The sequence below is a fragment of the Salvia miltiorrhiza genome, chromosome 2 (assembly GCF_028751815.1).
Source record: "Salvia miltiorrhiza cultivar Shanhuang (shh) chromosome 2, IMPLAD_Smil_shh, whole genome shotgun sequence".
Taxonomy (NCBI): domain Eukaryota; kingdom Viridiplantae; phylum Streptophyta; class Magnoliopsida; order Lamiales; family Lamiaceae; genus Salvia; species Salvia miltiorrhiza.
The window spans coordinates 53,910,157-53,933,399 of NC_080388.1; the positions used below are offsets into that span (position 1 = coordinate 53,910,157).

General features: G+C 35.6%; 5 protein-coding genes across 7 annotated transcripts; 3 read left to right on the plus strand and 2 right to left on the minus strand.

The window, feature by feature from the left end:
* Positions 1–2,626: 2,626 nt before the first annotated feature.
* LOC131010242 (putative methylesterase 12, chloroplastic) lies at positions 2,627–6,813 on the plus strand. Of its 2 annotated transcripts, XM_057937679.1 has the most exons (6): positions 2,627–2,862; positions 3,480–3,964; positions 5,139–5,378; positions 5,460–5,603; positions 5,955–6,089; positions 6,439–6,813. In XM_057937679.1, the coding sequence occupies exons 2-6, from the start codon at positions 3,698–3,700 to the stop codon at positions 6,709–6,711; spliced, it is 1,059 nt and encodes a 352-aa protein (XP_057793662.1). In that variant the 5' UTR covers positions 2,627–2,862; positions 3,480–3,697; the 3' UTR covers positions 6,712–6,813. The 2 variants fall into 2 exon arrangements, with proteins under 2 accessions (XP_057793662.1, XP_057793661.1); XM_057937678.1 differs by lacking the exon at positions 2,627–2,862 and having other exon boundaries at positions 3,188–3,964.
* A 256-nt stretch (positions 6,814–7,069) lies between these two features.
* LOC131010245 (uncharacterized) lies at positions 7,070–9,936 on the minus strand. The gene is made up of 6 exons (XM_057937682.1): positions 9,341–9,936; positions 8,639–8,737; positions 8,469–8,510; positions 8,260–8,389; positions 7,469–7,570; positions 7,070–7,383 (listed from the first exon to the last, which is right to left on the minus strand). The coding sequence occupies exons 1-6, from the start codon at positions 9,704–9,706 to the stop codon at positions 7,268–7,270; spliced, it is 855 nt and encodes a 284-aa protein (XP_057793665.1). The 5' UTR covers positions 9,707–9,936; the 3' UTR covers positions 7,070–7,267.
* A 331-nt stretch (positions 9,937–10,267) lies between these two features.
* LOC131010248 (immune-associated nucleotide-binding protein 9-like) lies at positions 10,268–12,284 on the minus strand. 2 transcript variants are annotated; one of them, XM_057937686.1, is made up of 5 exons: positions 11,800–12,284; positions 11,449–11,723; positions 11,174–11,338; positions 10,903–10,989; positions 10,268–10,782 (listed from the first exon to the last, which is right to left on the minus strand). In XM_057937686.1, exons 1-5 carry the CDS (start codon positions 12,023–12,025, stop codon positions 10,561–10,563), a joined length of 975 nt encoding a protein of 324 aa, XP_057793669.1. In that variant the 5' UTR covers positions 12,026–12,284; the 3' UTR covers positions 10,268–10,560. The 2 variants fall into 2 exon arrangements, with proteins under 2 accessions (XP_057793669.1, XP_057793668.1); XM_057937685.1 differs by having other exon boundaries at positions 10,268–10,989; positions 11,800–12,270.
* Positions 12,285–13,904: 1,620 nt separating this feature from the next.
* On the plus strand, positions 13,905–14,856 carry LOC131009742 (uncharacterized). The gene is made up of 2 exons (XM_057937151.1): positions 13,905–13,995; positions 14,084–14,856. The coding sequence occupies exons 1-2, from the start codon at positions 13,905–13,907 to the stop codon at positions 14,854–14,856; spliced, it is 864 nt and encodes a 287-aa protein (XP_057793134.1).
* A 5,765-nt stretch (positions 14,857–20,621) lies between these two features.
* On the plus strand, positions 20,622–22,395 carry LOC131010249 (immune-associated nucleotide-binding protein 9-like). The gene is made up of 5 exons (XM_057937687.1): positions 20,622–21,119; positions 21,210–21,484; positions 21,604–21,768; positions 21,856–21,939; positions 22,020–22,395. Exons 1-5 carry the CDS (start codon positions 20,891–20,893, stop codon positions 22,233–22,235), a joined length of 969 nt encoding a protein of 322 aa, XP_057793670.1. The 5' UTR covers positions 20,622–20,890; the 3' UTR covers positions 22,236–22,395.
* Positions 22,396–23,243: the final 848 nt, after the last annotated feature.

Consider the following 23,243-nt stretch of genomic DNA (forward strand, 5'->3'; position numbering starts at 1 on the left):
ATAATATTAAAATAATGAGATGCGAAAAATCATAATTTTAAATATAAAAATACTCAATAATTCATTTTATGAATCATACAAAGTAAACATTCTCCAAATATAAAGATCATATTATATATAGACTTAATTAATTTACATATGTACAGGAAACATGATGACAAATGAGCTGTTCTGTTTGTGAAGCAAAATAAATACACAAACAACACATTGGATCATATCATGATTGTAAGCCCAATTTGACAGTGATCTATATTATTCTCCATTAATGTATAATTATTATTCATCCCAATAAATCTAACACAAATTTTGATAATCCTGTCAAAGTACACCTGTAATAAGACTAATTGTAGGGCCACGAAATTACTCCTCTTTGACAAAGTTTCCAATCATTAAAACAATACATAAAGATCACATTTCATAACCAACACAACACATTCAGTGCGTGTGCACTGAGCACTTTTTTTATTCAGCCTGAAAGAAAATTCTTAACAGTTATTTAAGTGTGCATTTATATAAATTTTGTTTCTTTATATGACATACAAGTAATAATGAAATTCAAAGGCTAAAGTTTGCTATCAACAAATGGTTTACCCCGAAATAAAAAGGAGGTTAAATCCACCATGTTATTTTTACACGAGGATGATTGGTTGCACGGCCAGATTCAGGATGTCATCAAGGGACTAAATTTGTTGAAGTATAATGTTCAAAGTATTTACACGAAAATTTGGGAGCTCTCGAGCCAATTTTTTTAGCATTTTATATAGTTCATTTTTATGTCAAAATAGAATCTTAATAGGCTTAAGATTAGAAATCAGTCATTTACTTTAATAAATTATTATTCGCATTTTATTAGTTCAATAATAAGTACATTGAAAGCATATAAACACATATATCTACATGTTTTTCTAAAAAATATTTCATCTTTTTCAAAAGTATGAGTACTAATTTTCATTATTAATAGTTCATAACCTTTGCTTAACTTAAGAATTGACTCAAATTCAACATTGAAAATTGCTCACTCCCATTCTTATTATATGTCGTCCTAAGTTTATGCACACATATTAATAAATTCTTTTTTTTAATACATAATGATGTGAATTAAATGAGGATACTTTTGATATTTTAATTCAAAACGTCATATATATTGTAAATAATCGAACATTACAAAACGACCTATAATAAAAATAAGAGGGAGTAATTAAGAAAGAGAAATGTGATAAAATATATAATACTATAAATTTAACAAACTAAAGAAATCACTGTAAAGTGTTAACAATTAATGTGAATATTATAATTATTAAAATAAATATTCTCTTTTCTATTTCATATATATATATAGAGAGAAAGGTTAAATAGAGAATGACAAATATGTAGAGAATAGAGAATAAATCCCGAGCCTTGATTTATGCCATCTAACGCACCAGATTTTTCCTAATTTTCGGTTACATTAATTAAATTCAAGGACATGCATGTAATTTACTTTTTATCATTAACAATCATTCCTATATTTAAGGTAGATTTGATTTTATTATTTATGGAATATACGCTGGAATTTCAAACTTAATTCTTTCATGCATTAAATTATAATATGTGATTTCTTTTTCTCTCCAGTCGTTTCCAATATTTACAATGTTGAACTCCAATGTTGTCGACGCAATTTAAAATTTGGTCAATATATTTTATTGTGATGTTCGTAATTTTGTTATGCTTGTTCTAAAAATTTCATGTTAAATATTTTGTCATTAAAAAAATTCGAATATTTTATTTATGTGTTCATAATTTTTCTAAGCTTGTTCGAAATGTTTTCTGTTAGATAATTTATGTCTGCAAAAAAAAAATTCAAATATTTTATTTACATGTTCGTAATTTTTTAAAACTTGTTCAAATTGTTTTATATAAAAAAAACGAAAAAAACATATTTTATAACAGAAACGAAAATAAAAGCAGTTCACTGAGACATAAATGAACAGAGCACAATTTATAAATGAACAGAATATAATATCTAAATGAACAGATATATTCAAATTTACTCGACGCATGAATATCCCCAAAATTCCAAAATTGCTCATTCAATTTAACAAAAAAATAAAATAAATAGCAGTGCAGACGCAAAGCTGCAGACCAAAATAAAAAATCAATTAAAATATACGAATTATAGCTAATTAAAACAACAAAATCTCAACAATCAATTTGTAGATCTCAACAATCACCCTCTCAACAATTATAGCTAATAATTTATGTCTGCAAAAAAAAATTCAAATATTTTATTTACATGTTCGTAATTTTTTAAAACTTGTTCAAATTGTTTTATGTAAAAAAACGAAAAAAAAAAACATATTTTATAGCAGAAACGAAAATAAAAGCGATTCACTGAGACATAAATGAACAGAGCACGATTTATAAATGAACTGAATATAATATCTAAATGAACATATATATTCAGATTTACTTGACGCATGAATATCCCCAAAATTCCAAAATTCCTCATTCAATTTGACAAAAAAATAAAAATAAATAAATAGCAGTGCAGACGCAAAGGTGCAGACCAAAATCACAAATCAATTAAAATATGAATTATAGCTAATTAAAACAACAAAATCTCAACAATCAATTTGTAGATCTCAACAATCATCCTCTTGTCGTACTTCCTGGTCGGTCGCACGCCGAATTCGGTCGGCGACGCCAACTAGCCTCGCCGGAAATCCTAAAAGCAGAGGCGATCATTTGAAAGCAAAGACCTCGGTGTGTGACGATGATTGGTGAGGGATGTCGATTCCAGAGGAAGACCCGACGTTGCTGGATTTTCAGAGTCGCAGTGGCGCAGCAGATTTCTTGACAAGAAGGTGCAAACTTTCGGTTATGGTGAGCGATTTTGAATAGAGAGAGAGATTGTGATATGAGATTTTGAATAGACCCAATTCATGTTTTATATGTTTTAAAAAGTCAAAATTTGGAAGGGGGGCTGAAGCCCCCTAGCCCTTGATCCGCCACTGATTGCTTGTGCTCTCAGTACTATTGATACTTGAAAATATAATCATGAATTGGGTTAATTTTGTTTTCATAGATTTCGAAAAGTAGATTTAAAGATATTATCCGAATAATCAATTAGAGGGACCAAGCTGTCTTCTTCCAAAATTAATATCGATAGATTTTTATATGAAGTTCAACATCTCCATTTTAAAATACAATTATACAAACAACCATTAAATTTTAGTCAATTTGTTACTGTAATTTGATTCGCATTCACTGTCACACACAATTTCTTTCGTAAAAATTAAGTGAGGCCTGAAACAGACGGAGCAACGAAAACAGTGAGGAAAGATTTTTTCTTTTCTTTTTTTCTTTAATTTCAATTTATACTGTATTTTTGCAGAGAGAATTGAGTCATAATAGGAGTCCGAACTGAGCTAGAAAACAAAACAGACGTTTGAAAAAAGATTTGTTAATAAATTGTTTTTGTTGGTTGCTTACAATTGCAGTTGAGCTGGTTTTCTGTTTGTCTCTTCCCACAAAATTTCCTCCCTCTTTTCCTATTTTTGTCTACTTTCTCGCCGCAATAAATTAATCACAAACCCACCATCACCACCGCCGCCGCCACCTACTATTCTCTCTCCACCCCTGAAATGCAATCTTCCCCGGTGATTAAAATCCATTCCCTTTCATAAAAATCCTATCATTTTCCCCCCCTTACCAAGAAATGGGGAATAAATTCATTTGCATGAGCAAGAAAGATACCAAGAATGGCGGGGTTGGATCAAGAAGCAAAAGGGGCAATCTTTCAAAGAGGAGGAGCTCAATGGAGGAAGAATTGCTGCACAGGCAAGCTCTAGCTATGGCGATTCAGCAGCACCAGCTCTCTCAAAGATTTGATAATGGCTCCATGTCCCGCCGCCTCGGATCCACCTCCTCCCGCCGCCGCGGCGCCAGTTTGTCCGACCCTTTTTCTACCGCTAGTGCTAAGCCGGTAAATTTTGATGTTGTTCTTTGTTTTTGTGATTTTTGGCACTTTTGCTTGCTTTTGTTGATGTATTGGTTAGGATCTAAATTGGGGGGGAAAAGGGTTGATTCTCTCTCTGTGTGTGTGTGTGTGTGCTGAGTAGTTTATTTGTTGATTTGAGTGGTGTGAATTTTGTAGATTACTTTATTGATGGAAAAGTGTGATCAAGCTCTCATGATTTTCTTGGAAAGGTGGGGGATGATAAAGTGTTGTTGGACTATTTTGTTTAGGAAAGTAAATATTTTTCTAATTTAGCTAGTAATTTAATTGATTCTTGATGCAGATAATAAATTGTGTTAGGAAAAAGGGTGTCCAATTGTCCACGAGCAATTGCATACAATCAATATCATACTCAATTTGAAGGAAAATTGCCTTAATAGATTTGTATTAGGAAAGCAGTTTCACGAGCAAATGCAATAATCGAGTTCATTGATATTGTTAGTATAGTAGATGCTACCGCGCTTACAATCGTACTCAATTCGAGAAATTGCCTAGTCCTAAGCCTTGTCATCTAGGTTTATGTAGCTTCCCTTGTATGTATGCGTGTGGTAGTGTGTGCGAACTTGTAGTTTCTATTTTCCTAGCAAGGAAGACTTGAATTTTATATGTGTAAGTAAAAGTAACGAGTCTCTTAGGCAAGCTCAAACATCGATCCCTGCCTCAATTGGACTCGACAAAGGGATTATGATCGATCGAGTTCTTTATGGTAGGACTTGAATGTTCTTGGAACTTCTTTTAGGAAAGTAAATTCTTTTATGTCGATGCTTGATGCAGATGATAGTTTGTTTTAGGAAAGGGGAATCCTGAGAATTGCTATAATTGGCTCCATTCTTGATATAGTAAATGCTATCATGCACACAATCATACTCACTTTTGATGGCATCGTCTGGCACTAAGCCTCGTTTTCACGGTTTAGGCTGCTCCCCTTACGTTCACTCTTCTATGTGTGTGTGTATGGATGCGTGTAATTGATAGTTTCTCTTTTCTAAAAAAGGAGGGCTTGAATTATACGTGCAAAAGCCTCAATTGGGAGGAGAATTTGTAGTTGAGCAAAGGGATTATAATTGCTCGATTTCTTTAACAATTATGCGATTATCATGTAGTAGTTTTGCTTGTTTATATAAGGTATGTTCTTTAACAGTTGCCAGAGTTTTTGGAGAATATCAAGACGAAGAAATTTGTGTTGGTACACGGTGAAGGATTCGGAGCTTGGTGTTGGTATAAAAGCATTGCTCTGCTCGAGGAATATGGACTGCTTCCGGTCGCCTTGGATCTAACCGGATGTGGAATCGACACAACGGATGCCAAAAATGTTACGACGCTAGCAGAGTACTCCAAGCCTTTGATCGATTTTCTGCAGAATTTGCCCGAGGATGAAAAGGTAACAAAACATAGTTTCGGAATGCATTCTCTAGGCAATGTTTCTGGAGCTGGCTATTTTTGACACGATACGTATTTGCAGGTAATTTTGGTCGGCCACAGTAGCGGAGGCGCTTGCATTTCCTACGCGTTAGAGCATCTTCCCGACAAGATCTCCAAAGCCGTCTACCTCTGTGGTACGATGATAGCGGATGGGCAGAGACCTTTTGATGTGTTTGCTGAAGAGGTACTTTCTTAAACGGCAAAATATTACGTTCTAGCACAAAGTATTGCGCGTTGTTTTTTTCTGCCCGAAAATGTCTCTCACATTCGATATTTGGGCCCAACTTTGCGGCACTGGAAACTCATGTTGGCAGCCAGAAATCTGCGGAAAGGCAATTGGCTTAAATTTCGAATTTCCACACAGATTTTTGGTCGCCAACACGGCTTTCCAGTATGGGAGGGAAAAGTGGGTCCGTCCTAGATTTGAATACAATGCACCAACTTTGGGTCAGAAAGTGATATTTACCCTTTGAAAAGCGAAAGTTCATTTCGTCCTACGTAGCCTTGTGACTTAACAATGTTTTCTTCACGGCAGCTCGGTTCTGCTGAACTCTTCTCACCGGATTCGAAGTCTCTAATATACGGAAACGGTAAAGACAACCCCCCAACTGGATTCATGTTCGAGAAGCAGCATCTACAAGGGCTATATTTCAACCAATCTCCTACAAAGGTAACCTATGCATACTTTTCGCTGTTTATTTACGAGCTTCTTGCCGTTCCATTTTCATCTTAGTCAACCTTCTATAGGCTAGTGTGTAGTTCCACGAAACGAGTTCTTTCGTGTCTCTTTTGCTCAATAGCAAAGACAACAGAGTAGCACACTATTTTACAAAGCGCGTTCTTGTTTTTTATAGCATGAAGCCGAATCTTCACTAACATGTTAAATAACTGAAAAATGTTGATTGAGTACCCGTTTGTAATTTATTAAACATCGAGACATTATCGAAGAAACGCTCAGAAAGGTCGAGGCATAAACTGATATTTGTCGTTTCATTAACATGTCGATCTTCTCGTTCCAGGATGTTGCTTTGGCAATGGTTTCTATGAGGCCTATCCCTCTTGGTCCTATGATGGAGAAGCTGTCTCTATCGGCTGAGAAATACGGGACGGGCAGGCGATTCTATGTTCAAACGTTGGACGATAACGCCCTCTCACCCGACGTCCAAGAGAAGCTGGTAAGGGAAAACCCGCCGGAAGGAGTTTTGAAGATCAAAGGCAGTGATCACTGCCCTTTCTTCTCAAAGTCTAAGGCTTTACATAAGATCTTGATTGAAATAGCTCAAATTCCTTAGAAATCTATTTCTAAAAATGATTTGAGAGCATTGTTTGATGTAGTTACAGTGTATAATATCAAGGAAATATGTTCAATGCATACAGAAATTGATTCGGTTTCACCGATTCAGCCGAATATCGTTAAGTTCAAGCTTGACTTGTTTATATTATCTAGTTAAGATCGAGATTGATTTACCTAGCACGTTCGAGACTCACGAGCTTATTGAAGCCCAGACGCCTCAATAATATTTATTTTTAATTTAAAAATATATCACATTGCATTGAAAAGAAAAACTTGTTAATTGGATAATTATTATACTTGTACAAAAATATTCGTTATATATAAAATTCAAAGGTGATATGTATATATTGATGAAATGCGATAACAAATAGTTTATGTTTATGAATTTCACTAAATGAGCTCAAACAAAACTCTTATCGAATATAGGCACGAGCAGTTCGACTCATTTACAACCTATTTTTGCATTTTGAGAGAGAGAGAGAGGTTCATAAATAGGCTATGCCGCTATGGTTATCATATTAAACATAAGAAATTGCAATGGCAAATTAGAAGTTTCAAAGCTCCATCGTTTCATCATTGTCTAAAATAATACTAGTATCTTGTTTCTCTTGTACAACATCCTTCTGCATCTTCTCAAGAAAACTAAGCATGCTCTCCAAACCTTTCTCATCTGGATAACAAAACAAACATTGGTATAAGTATGAGTCTATGTTGCAAATTCTGAGTAAACGTGGTGTCAAGGTGTAGGTCTTTACCGAATCTCGGTATAGTATGCCCCTTGGGATGACGAATCACGAGAGGATCAACGAACGAGTCGAGCAGCTCAGTGCCATACTCCTTCAAGAAGTCTTGGTCCCCTGTTTCATGGCGCCAAATATTTTCTCCATCATAAACGAGCCAAGACAGTCTAAAACTACCACATATGACACAACATGCTACTCAGAGGCGCTAAGGGGGGGAGGGGGGCTAAAGCCCCCACCAAACCAAACCTTTTTTCTTTAATAATTCGTTTAAAATTGTTAACTTATCGGTATTTTGTGTGAATCAATGTACAATCACCAAATCAAATTATAAGAAAATTGTCTTTTCGAAATCTCAAACTCAAAAATATAGAAAATATAGCCCCCCACCACGGATTTTTTCTACGTCCACCACTGATGCTACTAGTCTATTGCATAGGAAGGTAGCAGCTGCTGATTCTCACATCAACCAAACAACTTCTGGTATATTAATGCAAATAGCTCATGAGCATCTCGACTAGACTCATTTACAGCTATAGAGAGAGATGTAAACTCCACAACCCTAATGTCTAGTAGATAGAACCTATATTAGTAGATGTAGAGAGAAGACATTTTAATTAAGGCTAGTTATTAATCTCGTAGTCACCTTTTTTGACTTGTAATAAAATTTAATCTTTCTTTGAAAAAGCAAAATTAACAGACTTAGGACAATATATTCATTTCATGAAAACAACTATGACAAAAATCTGCCAATATTAGGACAGCTTATTCATAAGCAAAGCACAGATGATATAGAAGAATTATACCTAAGAAGTGAACAGAGCGGCATCGAATTGGTGCAGAATAAGCTTGCTCAACCACGGATGGATTTCTAAATTTTGCACCTCCGATTATGACTACGAGTTTTATCTTAGGTACTCTTGTGAGAGCCACGCCCTGCAACGACAAAAAAATGTTGAGAACGTTTCTGCTAACGAGCCTCACTAAACAAGCAGCAGATATGAGCATAGCTTACGTTTGCTTGCATTCCAGCCAGGCCAGCCGATAGAATTGCGCCCTGAATAGTGGAATGAATTATACAACAAAAATGCAGAAACTGTAGATTCTAATCACACAAACAAATGCTAGAAACAATGATCCAAAACCTCACCAATAACAAAATGGAAACACCACACACTCACATACCTGTGAAAAACCAAGAAGACCATCAAATGGGCCATGCTTGAGCATGAGATCTTCTATATAAGCAAGACACTCATCAAAGTTCTCATATGTCGAAAATTCCTAAATTCATCCAATCAAGAGACTAAAAGTTAGCAAGAAGAAAATAAAAATTCTAATAAGATTTGCCTATAGCACTAAAGCAAGACTAAACCCGAAAAAGGAAGCCAAAAAGGGCAAAGTGGAGTGGACGAGCTCGAAACTAAAGATCAAGAGTTTAACTCTTACTAATGGAGTATTTATTACCTCTAGCCCCTCATACAAAATTTTCTAAATAAAATTTATTTCATGCTAGCTAAAGATCAGGAGCTCAGCTCTTACTAATGCAAATTACCGTCACACAAAATTTTCCTAATAAAATTATTCCGTGACTAAAATGGGGTAGCTAAAGATCACGAGCTCCTGCTCGGCTCTAACTAATGGAAATTAATACAAAATTTTCCCATAAAATTTATTCCGTGGTTTACATGCTATTGGCATATTGCACTAAAATGGGGTAGCTAAGGATCACGAGCTCGCCTCTTACTAATGCATTTTATTTTCCCTAAAAAGCCCATCATATTAATTTATCAAATGGGGTATTGCAGTAAATCGGGCGGCCGAATTTCTCTCATCCAAATAATAATAATAATAATAATCATAATAAAGGAGAAAAAAAAATGGCACCTTGTTGAACTGGAACCACTCATAATAAGGCGGATCAAAGATTCCCTCAACGTCGGATTTTCCTTGGCAAGGAAAAGGGGCGTCGGCGAAAACGAGATCCAATTTTTCCAGCACAGATTCCGGCCATTTCCCGGTGACTTGTTTCTTGATGATTTCGCCGCTGGTGCGGAATCCGTGGAGACACAGCAACCTCAATTTCCTCGAACCCTTCATCTCTGCTCCTTCACTCCCCATCTTCTTCGGACAAAATAAACCGATGCCTCTCTCTCTAAATAAATTTATGCTTTCTCTCTCGTCTCGCCTGAAAATTGTTGTGAGTTCCGCAGCGGGGGACAGAATGGAGTGATTCGTCGTGCTCAAAAACATGTGATTGCTGTCGTATATATAACGTGTGGAATCGTTGAGTGTGAAAGCTATTGAATCTGTGCGCGTGGACTATAAATTTAAATGAGGAATAAATGAAAATTGGGGATGAGTGGCTGCAAACGCCACTCATGGCGTAGCCGGCGAAGGTTCTTAGAGAGTTAGAGGGGGGCTATTATCTTACACGTGATAAACACAACACATAGTGGGTTTAAAAAAAATATATAATATATATTAATCATAAAATAATATCAACCAATATCTCGTACATAACGCTCTAAATAAAATTTGTGGACTATATTATTATAAATAAAAGTAAAAATAATATTATGAATCGACCTAAATGACAAAAGTCAAAAGTGAAAATCATATAATAAACAGAGTGAGTATTTAGTTAAAATTAAAATCGTAAAAATTTAAATGATTTTTTTTTAAATATATATTTTTTCTTATGTGCTGCATGTCCTTCACGTCCGGCTCTTATGTCTTTCATAAATAAGAAAAAGGAACTGTTACATCATTTTCATACAAGAAAACCAATACTAGGAGCTTCCAAAGTCAAAATGCCAGGCCCAAAAAATCAATAAAACTTATTTATTACAGCCCGGTTCGAAAACTAAATTTGAGTGGGCCAGGCCGAGCCCACAAGCAAAATGGACATTTCGGGTCAGCCCAAAAATTGATAGTCCTATATTTCGAGTTCGGCAGCCCAGAGCGAGTCGAACTCCCCAGCACCTCAAAGTTATGGCTTCCAAGAAATCTCAAAATAGACAAAAAAACAGCATATAGTAATCAACTTCCAAGAGTCAGTTTCATTTCAACTATAACACATCTTCCAAAACGATCATAGTTTTTCATCACATAACAACACAAAATCCCCCCTTATGGCTGTTGATCTTCTCTTGGAGCTCCTTGCTCAATGCCTCAGCTCTGCTCAAGCGCGCTCTCAACTTCAGCATCTCGTCTCTTGATTTGGTCTGAGCCGCCTGCGCCTTCACCTCTGCCTTGGCCCGAGCAGCCCTCTCCACGGCCAACTGCTTCTCCAGCCTCAGAATGCACTCCCTCAGCCGCAACTCAACCTTCAATAAAAATAAAAACAATATACACAAAGCAAAAATGGATGTCGTGTCACTAGTGCATGAACAAATTCCTTTTTTGTCAAAAAAATATTTACATCTTTTCATGAAATCCAACATTACCATCTCAATGAGTCGCTCAAACTTCTCTTCATACAACGCTAGAGATTTACTCGGGCATCCAACTTCACCAGTTTGATCAATCGAATTCTATAAGCACAAACAACCAGCATCAAAATATGCATTATTCAATAGAATAAAATTGCCCCCCCAAAAAACTAGTATAAAATTCCAGGAAAAAAAATACTAAAACCTAAAAAATCCAAACAAGAATTCTGCGGGAAAATGTTAAAGACACAAATTAAATATACGGAGAGTAAGAAAAACGACTCACCTTCACTTCATCAAACAGATCATTCGTGTATTGTTTACCACCATTCTCCTCTACGACAGCCTCTACAACAGAGAGAAGTTCCTCACGCTGTCTAAAAATCTTGACTTCATCTTCACTCACATTATCAAACAAAACAATTCTATTCCCACACATTGCCAGAGTTTTCTGTATCAAGAAACAGAAAAATCATGAAGAATCCCAAGAACATTTAGCATCGAAACAGTCGTTATCATTTGCAGGATATTACACAGAAACAAACGGGAGGTAGTAAGTACCATCAATTGCTTAGGGCAACTACGAGCCAAGAAATCATCGAGACACTGATTATTTCCTAGAACATCACCATGAGCAAAAACAACAATCATATAATCAGCAATCTTGCCGCCAAAGATTTGGCACAAGCTCTCAAAAGCCGACGCCTCTTCTTCAGAGAAACGGTTTCTCAACGACAGGACTAGAAGAACCGCGTGGATTCCATCCTTGGCCAAATTGATGCATTGCGCAATCTCCTTAGCCATCAAGCGATGTTCCACAGAAGAATCAAACAAACCTGCAAAATTTGAAGCCGTGAAATTTTGATCTTGTGAAGATGAAAACACATAATTAAATTGATTTCAGCAACAAACCAGGAGTGTCTATGACGTTGAGAATTTGGCCGTCGCCTAGCACGGTGGTCTGCAGCTGACAGGTAGAAGTGACGCCAGCTAAGCTAGGCATTGAGTCGAACACCTGGCGGCCAATGATGCTGTTGCCCGTTGCGCTCTTTCCGTTGCCTGCTTTTCCGACTAAAACTAGGGTTCTAACTCCATCGCCGCGGCGGCGGCAGGAAGAAGATGTGCAAGTGTAACGCATTGCGAGGTGAAGGGATTTGGAAGCAGATGAAATTGGAGCTTGTATGAGAAGAGAGATGAAGTGGAGAGACGCTTTGGCGTTGTGGAATTATTGATGATGATACTGTTTTACGAGTGACCTTCCATATTCCATAACAATTTGGAACAGTTTCCAACATTTGATTCTTTTGAGGACTCTCTCTCAATCTATCTCTAGTACTAGTAGTATCCATAGCATGCAGATGCTATGGTTACGTTCATGAAAATTATTAGAATACAATACATATATTTTTGTGGTAATATATAAAGACTAAAAATTTAAAATGCCCACTTCCTTATCTTTTTTTTTTATCTTTTTTTGTAAAAATCTCCTATCTTATTATACAAAACATTCTATGCCCTATTCTTTAAGTACCATTTGATGTTGATGGATTTACTTGGTTTTTTGTGAAAGTCTTACACATTTGACCGATTTGACAGCCATCGGTTATAAAAGTCAATGATTTGACAGCTATCAGTCAAGAGTACATATGACCGGTGGGTGGCTAGATTATGTGTCCGGCTTCAAAGGGTAAATTAGGCACTTCACATAATTAGGGCATAGAATGTTTTGTATGATAAGAGATGGCATTTTTACAAAAAAAATTAACAAAGTGGGCATTTTTGCCTATTAGCACATATGTAAACAATTATCATGAATAAATGTAATAATTTAGAAATATTACATTTCATTGTAACAATAATTACTTTTTATTCCGACAATGATTACTCGATCAAATAGTTAAAAATAAAAAAATTAATGAGTGAAAATAACTAAAAGTAAAAGTTCTTATGAATAAAAATAAACATTATTATGAAAAAAATGTAAACTTTCAAACCGTCCGCATCGTATGCGGTTGACTGCACAGGAGAATTTGTGTATTTATTCTATATAAGAAAATTATTTAATTTAACTGAGACAATCCAAAAATAATATTGATCAAATTAATTAAGTCGAAAAAATATTTGGGCCCCCTGACTGAAAAGTATGGCTACGTCACTGCCTACACCCAACTACCAATCATAAATGGCACAATTGACCACCATGCATGCGGCTGACACAATTTAGGAAATCGAAAAAGTAAAGCATTCTGTCCCAACTATGTATTTTTAATTATTTTTTTTATTGTAATGTGTATGGAGTGAATGCATTAGGAAAAGTGGGTATAATGTAAATTAAGATTGAGAAAGATTTACTTTTATTCATGAGAACTTGTGCTATTACATAAGTATACATTTGTACGAACAAATATATATCTTATGCTTATTAAAAGTAACCCACCGCATGGGGTGCGGTCAACCGCACAGGAGACCAACCCAAATAAATATATAGAAAGAATCATTTAATCACTTATTCATTTTATTACCAAATTACTTAAGACATTAGTTTCTTAAATTATCTCGGAAAGAAGTTTGAACAATTTAACTGGGACGAGAGAGTAAAAATGACAATATTATAAATTCATAGAAAGAATATAAAAAGACTCCAAATAAATAGCAATTTTCAATACAATCACAATCATGCAGTAGTTGCATCATGATATTACAAAAAAAAAAATACCCTACTATCATAACATTTTCTTTCTTATTTTCATGTTTTGAAATGGCTACATAATCATTTCAATTAGTAATATTTACAAACATATCGTTTTACATGTAAGATATATATCAGACAACCATTCAATAGCTTATCTCTCATACAATTGCATAGAAAGAAATTGGGAATTATACTAAAATAATACATTTAGGTATTTATTTAATATTCCTCTAAAAAAAGTATTTATTTAATATTAAATGTATGGGGACCTGTCAAGGGGGGAGAGGGGGGAGTGGAAGGTCGAGAAAAGGGGAGGGATGAAAGGATGGTGGTCCAAAATTGTTGGGAGGGCGGGGGGAGAGGGAGAGAAGTGGTTCTGGAGCAATGTCCAAAGGATCCTGGGGAACGGGAGCGAGGTCAGTTTCTGGGAAGAGGTGTAGGTGGGGGACAGCCCGCTCAAGTTTCTTTTCCCTAGGCTTTTTAATCTGAGCCTTCTTAAAGAAGGTAGTGTTGAGGGGGCCGGGAAAAGGACGGAGGTTGGGTGGGTGTGGGACCTTAAGTGGCGAAGGGATTTGAGGGAGAGGGAGAAGGAGATGGAGGCGAACTTGATGGCTGTCATTGGTGTTTGTTCTCCTTGCCCAAACAAACAGGACGGCTGGAATTGGAAGAGTACAGCGGGCGGAATCTTTTCGACTAAAGCGGCATACTCGGAGTGTGCTAAGGCTGAAGGAGATCACACGGGGGAATTCCAAGAAGTTAAGGCTCAATTGTGGGCGGCCCCGGCCCCGCACAAAGCTAGGGTGACAGCTTGGAGAAGCATTTGCAACAGGCTGCCAACCTGTGATAATTTGATCAAAAGGAATGTCATGATTCCAGTGGAAGAGCAGTGGTGCAACGCGTGTGTTTTGAGAGAGGAAACGGTGGACCACTCTCTTCTTCATTGCCCCAAAGTCGACTGTGTTTGGGATCAAATTCACCAATGGATTGGAATCGAAACGGTGAAGCCACAGAGAGTCGAAGAGCATTTCAAATCATTCATTGGAGGGGGAAGAGGTAAGAGAAATAGGAATTTCCTTAAAGCTCTGTGGATTGGAACTGTTTGGGCGGTCTGGAAATATCGGAATGAGAGCAGGTTCGAGAACAAGACTTGGGAGGCGTCAAATCTCGTCAAAGATATCAAAGGGAGGCTTTGGAGTTGGAACAAAATTTTCCATATTGTAGAGTCCAACGTTTCTTTTTCCTTGTGGTGCTCTAAAGAGTACTCACCCCTTGTGTGATGTTTTGGTACCTCTGGTACCGTTCCGCTTTTTAATGGATTTTTTTACTGATAAAAAAAAATTAATATTAAATGTAAAATTACCAAAATACCCCTAACACTTTGTGAAATTTTCAGTGGGGCCCAGTGCACCCACTGCCCCTCCTCTGGCTACGTCAATGGGTGTAGGTGGTCTTGGCATTACTATATCTTTAATTCACCAAATTTTAAAAATTTGTTTGCGCATACAACCCTCTCATTCTCTCTCTGCGCATACAACCCCTCTATTGCTCTCTCTCTCTCTCTCTCCGCGCTTCCAATCCCTCTCTTGCTCTCTCTCAAATTGTAATTTCGCCACCTTCTCTTCCCTTCAATCGCCGCCTCGGAGAGAACATGTAGTTTGCAAAAGGTGGGTATTTTAGATTTCCTCCCTTTTCACAATTTATTCAAATTTCACGTGAATATTTATAGGTATAGCAGCTATTTGATGTACAATGGCTTCAAAATAGATAATAATAATAATAATAATAATAATAATAATAATAATAATAATAATAATAATAATAATAATAATAATCAATTAAGGTACATGCAATTCACGGGTGAATGTGTTACATTTTTTTGACCATTCATTTGTTGGGTGAATGTGTTAAAACAGATCAAATAATTTCTCCAACCTACGAACTCACAAAAAAATTGGAAGGGAGCTGAGAAAAACTACAAGGAAAAGCTTGATCGGAACGAGGTATATTTTTCGCAATTTTGTGGGCATAGTTGAATTTTATTGTCTCGCAATTTATTTGAATTTTGTGGTTAAAAATGTCTCTCAAGTTACTTGAATTTTGTGGTTGAAAACTTTACGGTATTTTATTGGGCATAGTTGAATTTTATTGTCTCACAATTTACTTTGTTGCTTGTATTTATGATTGAGCATAGTTGAAAATGTATAATCTAGTGAGCATAGTTGAAAATGTTGAATCTATTGCGCAGAGTTTATTATATTGAGCATTGAGCATAGTTTGAATTGCGCATAGTTTTATTGCGCATAGTTTCTAATACGATTATTGTGTTAACTTTGTTGTTTTAGATGACGGAGTGGAAGAATATTATTGTAAATTATGGAGGATATTGGAATGATATTCTTTACAGTGGTGGGAGCTAGTGCAACATTTTGTTACATTCGAGCCGATAATATATGCATTTTGGAGTTGAGACAAAGTATTGACTATTATCTGGTTGCCAACTCTTTGAATCCAAGCTACGATCTGTATTATTTATCAAGAACTCGAAGTGGTAGGTTGATCCGGTCTCTGTTAAGCAACGATGAACAACTTTTCCGATTATGCACCACTGAGGTCGAGCCACAGGTTTATGTGACTTTGAAAGAGAGCACTTCTCCACCACCGCAGCAAGAAGTGTATCGACCTTCAGTGGATATACCTTCTTCTTCCACTTATCAACATACTCCATCGTCCACTTCATTCGATCATTCCATCGTAGACCAGATGAGAGGATTTAATTTGTTTTCGGATTCAACTCCTAATTCAACCATGAATCATCACACTACAAGATCTGTTGGGGATGATGACGTTGATGATGAGGAGTACGTCCCATCAACAGATTCTGATGGAGATGATGAGGAGGAAGAAGAAGCAGATGAGCGGGAGTCAGCTCGAGTGGATTATAGAACATTTGCAGAGCATATTGCGTGGATACGCCGTGAGGGTGGAATTGGGGAGCTTATGGCTATGATAATGCAAACAAACCCACGAGGTTTATCTGAAGATTTAGGCCAAGAAGCGTCGCAGGAGCTGAGGAATTGGTTACTTGATTTTATAATAAGTGCCCACATCCGAGGCTACATTGATGGTGGTCGGTCTCAACAGAGAACCTTGTTAGAAGGGGGGGGGGGAAATATTAATATATGTTCAATTAAGCAAACATTGCGCCATCTACATAACAAAACCAATATTTCAATAAATTTAAAAAACCAACATAAATTGCAAAAAAGGAAACACAAAAATCAATTTGCGCATTATTCATAATTTGCGCATCTTCCTTAATTCAAAAAAGTAAACACAAAACCAATATTTCAATAATTAATTTTCGCATACATATTGCAAATCAAATATAATATTAGCTCTTGAATTAAACTATGACCAACTATGCGCATATTTTAATTCTTGCGCATAGTTGGTTTTTTTTTGCGCAGAGTTGTTATTTTTGGCGCAAAGTTGGTCTGTTTTGCGAATATAGTTTCATGAGCATTATATAGTGTCAATTTGCGCATAATTAAGATTATTAATTAAGCATACTATGCCCAAAAATAATGTGGTTGTTACCAATTTTGCGCATTCAATTTCTACTACATTTAATCAATTTTGCGCATTTATTTTATACGACATTCAATCAATTTTGCGCAACCAATTAATAAATTATTTAATTAAATTATATCAACATGTCAACTATACATATTAAATCTTGCGAAATATACTAAACAAAAGAATCAAGATGTCAACTATAAAGATTAAATCCTGCGCACATTATTTTTCCATGCTATTAGACGCCAAAAAAATTCTTTATGGGGCGCAAAATTAGGAAAAAATTAAGGATTTTTTCAAAACAAGAATTCGAAAAAAATGAAAAAAAGAGAAAAAAACGGACAACAGGAAAACATGAGAAAAATAACGCACCTCCTCCGGTTCCTCCATGTTCTCTCCGGGGCTGCGATTGAAGGGAAGAGAAGGTGGCGAAATTACAATTTGAGAGAGAGCAAGAGAGGGATGGGAAGCGCAGAGAGAGAAAGCAATAGAGGGGTTGTATGCGCATAGAGAGAATGAGAGGGTTGTATGTGCAAACAAATTTTTAAAATTCGGTGAATTAAAGACATAGTACTGTCAAAACCACCTACACCCAACTACCGATCATAAATGGGACAACTGACCACCATGCATGTGGCGGACACAACTTAGGAAATCGAAAAAGTAAAGCATTATGCCCCAGCTATGTACCTTTAATTATTTTTTTATTGCAATGGGTATGGAGTGAATGCATTAGGAAAAGTGGGTATATATATAGTGTAAATTAAGATTGAGAAAGGTGGGTAGTTTTATATATTACCACATTTAATAATGTATCCACCAATTTTCAATAAATTGAACAAGTGTATAAGATAAATGTTACATCTCTAATAAATATATGATAAAAATGAAAGAAAATATAATTTTTTTTCCATCTTTCTTATTCATCATTTTCCAATAAAATTAAAATTTCAACTAAAATAAACACACCCTTACTGGTTTTCACGCTCTTTCGCACCATTCAAATTCAAATTTATAAAGCTATTGGAAATTAATTAGTACTTTTAGAATTAATTGACCATAAATTTATAATGTTTCGATGAAATTACGATGTTTTATTAAAATTGATGAAATAAGTAATGAATTTGATTTTTTTTTTAATTTCTCTAACATTATACTAAATTTGGATCAGGTCGAATTTGATATGACATTGAAAATTTTAGATTAATAAATTACTCCATCCGTCCCACAAATCTTGATACGTTTGATTTCGGCACGAGAATTAAGGAGTTGTAGATTAGTGTTTTAAGTGTGTAGGTAATAAGGTATAAAAGTGATAAAGTAGGAGAGAGAAGATAATAATTACCATTACTTTATTTAGAAATGTGTAAAGATTCGCGGAACGGCCCAAAAAAAATACGTGCCAAGACTCGTGGGATGGAGGAAGTAATACTTTACGGGATAGGATTTGCAAAATCATTACAGTTTTGATTTAATCAAAATATTAATTTTACAGAAATTTTTTAAAAAATAAATCAAAATTCATGTTTTTATTATCAACTTTATATAAAATGAATTGAAATCGATTCGTAACTCGTCAGGACACCTGATACACCCGATACGGTTGCTAGTAAACAACAACCGCTATAATGGGCTGCATTTATTTATTTATACCTCATTATTATTCATAGATTGAAGTTTGCACTGTTTGGTATTCTCTTGAGAACTCGACTATATTTATTTAGGTAGTAGATAAGAGATTGCGAAACAAAAATAGCAATTAAATTGCAAAAATTATTGTTTAGGTTGAAACAGTCTGATCATATGTGGCACAATAGATTGAGCGAATATCTTTTGAAAGAAGGATACAAGAATAAAAATATTTGCCCCTGTGTTTTCATTAAGAAAATCTAAGGTGAATTTGCAATCATAGTTGCTGAATATTTAAAGAAATGATTTGAGATGAAAGATTTGAGAAAGACAAAGTTTTGTCTTGGTTTGCAAATTGAACGTATCTGTGGAGGAACGTTTATTCATCAATCCACATATACAGAAAAAATGTTAAAACGCTTTTACATGGATAATGCACATCCATTAGCATCACAAATGGTCGTTAGATCTATTGACACTAAGAAAGATCCATTTCGACCAATTGAAAATGGTGAAATGATACTTGGTCCTGAAGTACCATATCTAAGTGCAATTGGAGCGTTGACTTATCTAGTTAATAATACTAGACTGAATATAACTTTTCCTGTCAATCTTCTAGCAAGATTTAGTACTGCACCCACTTTGAGATATTAGAATTGTGTTAAACACATTCTACGTTATCTAAAGGGTACCACTGACCTTGGATTATATTCTTAAAAAAATTCTGATAATACTCTAGCGGAGTGTTCAGATGCAGGATTTTTATCCGATCCACATGAAGCTAAGTCACAAACTGGATACGTTTTCACATACGGTGGAACTGCTATATCATGGAAGTCTGTGAAGCAAACCTTGACTGCAACATCCTCAAATCATTCTGAAATCATTACAATCCATGAAACAAAATGCATTATCAACATCGACATTCAGAAAGTTGGTACACGAGATCGGCATGCACCAACTCAAAGATCTTCGATGATCTCAAGTTCAAAGGAAGTAGTTGTACTCCTTTTCTTTCGATTAGGTTTTGTCCAGTTGGATTTTCTAGCAAGGTTTTAATGAGACAATATTTTTGTTTAGGGATTTGTCAATCAAGGGGAAGTGTTGTAAATATATCTTATAGATATATCTTATGTGTGTTGACCAAGAAATCTACCCTAAAATCTTAGCATCCTACTTATATAAATAGAAGTATGTGGCCCTCATATTGAATATACTCAATTCATATTCTATTCTCTATTCTCTTGTTTCTTTTTAGTTTATATCAGTATACGTGTGTTGATTTATCAGTAAGAATTTAATGTGCCAGACCTGAGATTTTAGATTCGAGTCCTCCGTCACGAGGTTTAAATTTCGACGGTTTTCAAAAAATTAATTATATTTTTATTTTATTTTTCATTTTTTGGCTGCATTATTTTTCTATTTTTTTCTTTTCGTGCTTCTTTTTATGGTCGTTCTTTTCTTTTCCATTTTTCCTTTTTGCTTCAATCGTTTTTTTTCTTATTTAATTTTTTCAATCCTTCTAATTCTTCGTTTTCGTTGACGGTCATTAGTAAATTAATGGGGTAATTACCCCTAAATTAATTAGGTTTTATGTAGATTAGCAGCCTAGTAGATGCTCTTTACTTTTTCGTTTACCAATTAATCCACGCCTTGTTTCTTTTTTTTTATTTTTTTTGATGAAATTATATTATAAATAATACAAACCACACACACCCCATCTAATAGTTATTGTGGCCGAGAGTACTCGAAACTGTGACCTCTTGGACAACAGACAACCACCCCCACCACTAGACCATCCCAAGGGGACATCTTTCTTTATGATATGATATGATATGATATGATGACTATACGGAAGAAAACAAGTTGAACTTTTGAATAAAAACTCTTCGTCTCTTGGTATCATCATCGTCATCTCAAATCGAACATAGTGATAGAGAGAGAAGGTCACTCATATCAAAAGTTGGAAACTGTTCCAAATCCTCTCGGAATGTGGAAGACCACTCGTATACATCTCCATAAATTTAATGCGTCTCTGCAGCTCTCCACTCACAGAGAAGCTCAAAATTTTCACCTGCTTCCGAATTCCTTCACCCGATTTACGCCATGGCTAGTTCGTTGTTTGGCGACTACGAGAAGGTTTGCGGCCGCGCCGACGCTAGAACCATCGTTTTAGTAGGTAAGATGGGCAACGGCAAAAGCGCCACCGGGAACAGCCTCATTGGCCGCGAGGTGTTCGATTCTATGCTTAGCTTAGGCGGCGTAACCGCCACTTGCAAACTCGAGACCACCGTCTTAGACGACGGTCGAATTCTCAACGTCGTAGACACTCCCGGTTCATTTTCTGCTCAATCATCTCTCTTTTTTTTTTTTTTTTTTTCTTTCATTCAATATCGTTCTCCACCTCAAGATCAAATTTTGGCAGGTTTATTTGACTCTTCTGTGGAACCTAATGTGATGGCTAAGGAGATTGCGAATTGCATTAATCTGGCAAAGGATGGAATCCACGCAGTTCTTCTAGTTTTATCTCTAGGCAGCCGTTTCTCGGAGGAAGAAGCCTCGGCATTTGAGAGTTTGCGCCAAATATTTGGAGGAAAAATTGCTGATTATATGATTGTGGTGTTTTCTCACGGTGATCTTCTAAGAAAGAATCTGACTCTAGATCGTTTCTTGGCTAGTAATTGCCCTAACCAATTGACGGTATTTAATCCCGTTTCTATACAATATCCTGCAAATGATTTAGACGAGACTAACCCAAACATATTACATGCATGTTTGTTCAAAGAAATGAATTCTTGGAATTCTTAATGCTTTTACAGAAAACACTGGCAATGTGTGGGAATAGAACTGCTGTGTTCAATAATATGACAGAAGATGAAGTGAAGATAAGGAAACAGAGGGAGGAACTTCTCTCTCTTGTAGAGAACGTTGTAGCTGATAATGGTGGTAAACCATACACCAACGATCTTTTCCAACAGCTCAAGGTGAGTGAATTGTATATTGGAGTAATTAAACTTTAATTCGCGCGCGCGCGTGTGTATAAGTAGATGTTGGTGGTTATGTTTATGCAGAAAGATGAGATTGATGAAGCTACACAAGGGAAATCTAGTGAGGAGAAGCCGGGTGGGGAGCAGTTTGATCGGTTTGTTGAGATGGTAATGTGACTTTTATCCCAAGAAGTATATTCTGAAAAAATTGTGAGATGCATATGTGAATGTTGGCTGATTGATTGAAGGTTGAGGTGAGGTTGAAGGAGAGTATTGCGAATCTGGAAAATATGTTGGCGGAGGAGAGAGCTGCTCGAGCTGCGGCAGAATTGAAGGTGCTGGAAGCGCAGGCGAAGGCGGAACACGAGGTGCTCGAGTTGAAACAACGTTTGAACAGAGCTGATGAGTTGAGCAAGGAGCTTCAGGAGAAGCTCAATCATAAGCAGTTTTGTGCCATTATGTGATGAAATATGTGATCTTGATTCAACTGAAACTCATGCATAAACTTCACTAATTAGGGTTTTGGTTTGGTTTCATTTTTCCAAATGTGTATTTCCCTTTCCGGATTACTCTCGTCTCACTTTCTACCTCCTCCTCGTCTACCACCTTTTTTTTTTCCTTTCATTTCTAGTGTTTTGTTCATTTTTATTTTCAATTTTATGGTTTAAATTTGTGTTTTTACTTGATTTTGCAATTGTTGATTATGGTTTATTATAGTTAAAATATTACTACCTCCGTCCGCCAAAATTATGTAAAATTGTTTGGGCACGGGATTTAATAAAATTGGTGATGATTTTGATGTAGTGGAGAAAGGGTCCCACCACTTTATGAGATGTGTGGTTGAGATTGAATTTTGAGTGGGTTTTTTGTAAATAAAGAGTGTTAGTAAGGATAAAATATTAAAGATGATGGTGGGACCATTGCCATAAAAGGAAAGTGACATAATCTTGGCGGACGCCAAATATAGTAATTTTTACATAATCTTGGCGGACGGAGGGAGTATTTTAAATCTCAAATCTATTTTTTTTACTTTTTTGGCTCTGAAACATTGATGTATTCAAGATGGAGTAATATAAAGTTGATGTAATCATAAAGTAACACAAGGGTATTCAAAATTGTTTTTTGTAAATTTACATGTCTAAAAAAATTACATGACACAAAATCGTTTTGCGCTAGAACTAGAAAGAAGGATTGTGATTGTTTTCTTATTTCAATTTGTAAGGAACGAAGCGATGTAAGTTAAATAAAAAGAATAGTTTTCTTATTTCAATTTGTGAGTCACCTATCTTGATAGTGCGCTAGTACAAGCACGTTTAACTTTAAAGTTTCTTTCAAGTAATTACCAATGTAGAAAAGGCATACAATTGTTATAAATAGTACCTATAAATTCATTTAAATTCACTTTCAATATACAATTTTATTTATGCATAATCTTAAAATATGTCGACATGTATAACTAAAACTTGTTAATT